Source organism: Egretta garzetta, unplaced genomic scaffold (assembly GCF_000687185.1).
Source record: "Egretta garzetta isolate BGI_Z169 unplaced genomic scaffold, ASM68718v1 scaffold94, whole genome shotgun sequence".
NCBI classification, from domain to species: Eukaryota; Metazoa; Chordata; class Aves; order Pelecaniformes; family Ardeidae; genus Egretta; species Egretta garzetta.
The window spans coordinates 5,254,819-5,258,115 of NW_009259683.1; the positions used below are offsets into that span (position 1 = coordinate 5,254,819).

General features: G+C 46.0%; 1 protein-coding gene across 1 annotated transcript in view; it reads right to left on the minus strand.

Moving 5' to 3' along the window:
- The window catches only part of TAX1BP1 (Tax1 binding protein 1), a 66,901-nt gene that overhangs the window by 1,721 nt on the left and 61,883 nt on the right, over positions 1–3,297 (minus strand). Inside the window, exons 17-18 of the mRNA XM_009638596.2 lie at positions 842–927; positions 3–192 (exon numbers count right to left, since the gene is read on the minus strand). Of these exons, the coding sequence (XP_009636891.1) occupies positions 3–192; positions 842–927 (276 nt within the window). The remainder of the gene's footprint in view (positions 1–2; positions 193–841; positions 928–3,297) is intronic.

The following is a 3,297-nucleotide window of genomic DNA, read 5'->3' on the forward strand; positions in this document are numbered from 1 at the left end:
TTTAATACGTTCTGATCAAAGTGCGTCTGAACGTGCCTCTCGAAGCCTTGCTGGTCGTAGTCGGGGGGGAACTGCTCGCTGCACATGGGGCAGACCTTCCAGTGGCTCTCGACGTGCTCCTCAAACTTGCTCTGGTCATAGTTGGGCGGGAACATCACATCGCAAAGAGGGCACTTCTTGTGCACGTCAAAGCTGCACGAGGAGGCGGAGAGAAAGAGAGGAGGAAGCAGTTACTTCATCTGTTACCGCAAAGGAAAATGTAAAAGCGGGATCCCGTTGCCACCGAGGTCAAGAGCTTTGCTACGGATTTAAATTTGAGCGGACTTGCTACCTAAGCGAGTATCACACAGTGAATCTGAACGTCTCTGCTGAATGCACTCCATACAGTTAAAGCAGCTTTACATGGGAATTCCAAAATAACCTGGCAGGTTTGACATCATTCCAGCTACCACTGAATCCGAATCTATTGAATGCCTTAATGGCCAGGCAGTTTCATGGGAAACCACTCTCTCTGCTCATAAATGCTCACTCTTAGCAAACAGAACACTTTATAAAAGCTCTAAACTTAGGTTCACAATTAGGTTGGAAAGAGAGGGGGGGTAAAAAACCCCAAAGTTATTCATTTACTGAAGAAATTGTCCACATTCCGTCAAAATAAGGTACAACACAAACAGTCCGCCCAGTCTAACAGCATATTCTCTCCTGACAGCTACCCGTAAACCAAACGCTTACTGAAAATGCTTCATGGTTTTTCATCTCCGCCCCCCACCCTTGAGTAAAAAAGCCCGGTTACACAGAAACCTACCCGTGCCATCAGAGACCAATAAAAGGTAACATTTACCTGGAATCAAAGCAGAAACCTGTTCCACGTTCGTGCAAGAGAAGACTCGGAGGATCAGGAGCAGAAGGTACAGTGTTGTCATCATCCTATTTTAAAAAAAAGGGAAATATTTTAAGTCATACCCACTGGGAACAGCTTTTTTCTTTCCCCGCCAAATACATTTTTGCTACCAAGCATAAACATGGATGAAGTTTATGCCGCAGAGATGATAAAGCGGAAGGTAAGTTTTACTGTAGCAGAGGGAAGGGAGACCGTGGTTGATGAACGTGAACAGCTAAGCACAGCCTTCCTTCCGAGCGGGCAGCCGGAGCAGGAACCCGCCCCAGTACTGCCAGGATGCTGCGACCAAAACACAGCGACCTGGGCAATGCCGGTCACCTCGCTGTGAGTGCCCGCGGCCGAGACGGAGCAGAAAAGACCTGGGTTAAACTGAACGCAGGGCATCCCGCTACAAACCACAACAGGGTTTCATCGAGAGATAAAACTCAAAACCAAAATTCTAGGCAAGAGAACATCAAGTCAGGCTTTAAAAATCCGTCCATTTAAATTTCAGTGGTTTCACCTCCCAAGGGTCGGTTTTGAGCGACCTGCCCGTGCTGCTCTCGGCGGCTGAGCAGCCCCCGTGCTCCCGCTGCCGCCAGGCACAGCAGCTACGCCGCGGGGTTTGGCTGCTTCCTCCCGCCGGCTCCGTCCCTTCGCAGGCACCGACAGCTCCTCGACAGCCGCAGCAGGCGCCGACGGGGCGCTCTGCTCCGCTGACGGACGGGGAGGTTTGCATGGGAGCTTCTCGCAGGTCAGGAGGGCAGCTCGGCCTCCAGGGGACACGCTGCTCCTCTCCCCTCGCAACAGAAGAGGAAGAAACCTGCCTGCAACGGGGAGTTCTCCCGCAGAGATTCCGAGAGCTCCCTTCTGACAAGCAAGGGGTCAGAGCACGTGCGTTTTGCAGGTTTTTGGGCTGTTGTGGGGTTTTTTACCATTTTACTCTGTGATAACATTATTATGAATTAAGATTTAAATAAGCACAATGATGTAAGCAAACATGATTAGGGGAAGAAAACGGCACAGAAGGAAAATAAGACAGCAAGAAGAAAACCAGAACTGTGTTTGTAAACCCATTCTTTATGCAGTGTAAACCTATTTACTATACGGCATCTCTCTTCTATTCTGCTATAGGTAGTGCAGCACAAAACCCACCCATTTCCAGGTGGGACTACAGGCAAATTCAGCAAGATTTTTGAAACTCCAAGTTCATTTTCCTTTTTATCTCAAAGACATCTTGCATGCAAGAATTATGAATTATCTCAGCAGATCTTCCCAAAGGGATGTGCGAGGGACTGTACGTTACAGCATCCACACTCTACAGATAACTAACACGTATATCCAAACATATTTCATTTCCAGGCTAACATGCTTCGTCCTTACGAAGAGTTAATGGAAACGGGGCAGGATGGGAAGACTCCCTCAATATTTTTCTTCTCCTGACAACAGCTGTTTAGCTCCAACCATTTAACGTTTCCATTAAGCAGCTAGTGGGGCTTGCTGTGACAGATGCTAGCAACAGACACACTTTCCTGTCTGACTTGCTTGCTTTGCACCTGCAGTAAAAAGGGCATATGGGTTTTAAAATATTATTTGTTCCTTTTGTCACGGAAGAGGTAGGGTATACATATTAAAGAAGAAAAAATATTTAAAGTACTCATGCTACAATGCTACAGCTCATATAGCGCCAAAAAAATGACAAATTTGCCAAATACCAGACTGTAAGCGGTCCAGGACTTATCTGAGAAAACGGATGTGCATCTTCCATCAAAAAAAATAGTTCCACTACAAACACAGGCCCAATTAACATTTAAATCCTTTAGAAAAGGCTTTCTTACAATTCTTTACTCTTGGCCACTTAATTACTCCTTGAACGCAGGGCATTTTTGTCACAGCACTTATTAATACCTGGTTACAAATGCCAAGGTGGACAAGGTACTTCTCTGGTGAAAGGGCTCCTCAGCCTCAAATTCCTTCCATAAGCATTCTTTGCAAGAGATTAGCAGACCCAATGATGAACGCATGGGTTATTTGTTATATTATATTAAGGGTTATTCATTTCAGTTGTGTAAGGAGTTGAGATTTACCAATACTAAATATTAACTTGGCATAGAAGGGCTTTAACCAAAATGGTGGGGCTAACAGGATGCAGATGGGTGTCTCTTTCCCCATTCAGAATTATTAATGCATTCAACCAAACCCAACTTTTAGAAAGTTTTACGCAGACCGGAAAGAAACCGCGTACCGGAAGGCCCAAGCGCAACCAAACCCACAACTCATCGTTCGTGGAGTTAATCCATCTTCCATACAAGTGTCAGAATACTACAGAAATTTTAGTTCCCCTGTCAGAAAAGGAAACCTCTCAGTCTTCTTGCATGCACTACACGGAGATTAAAACGTACTGAGTGCAAGTGAAG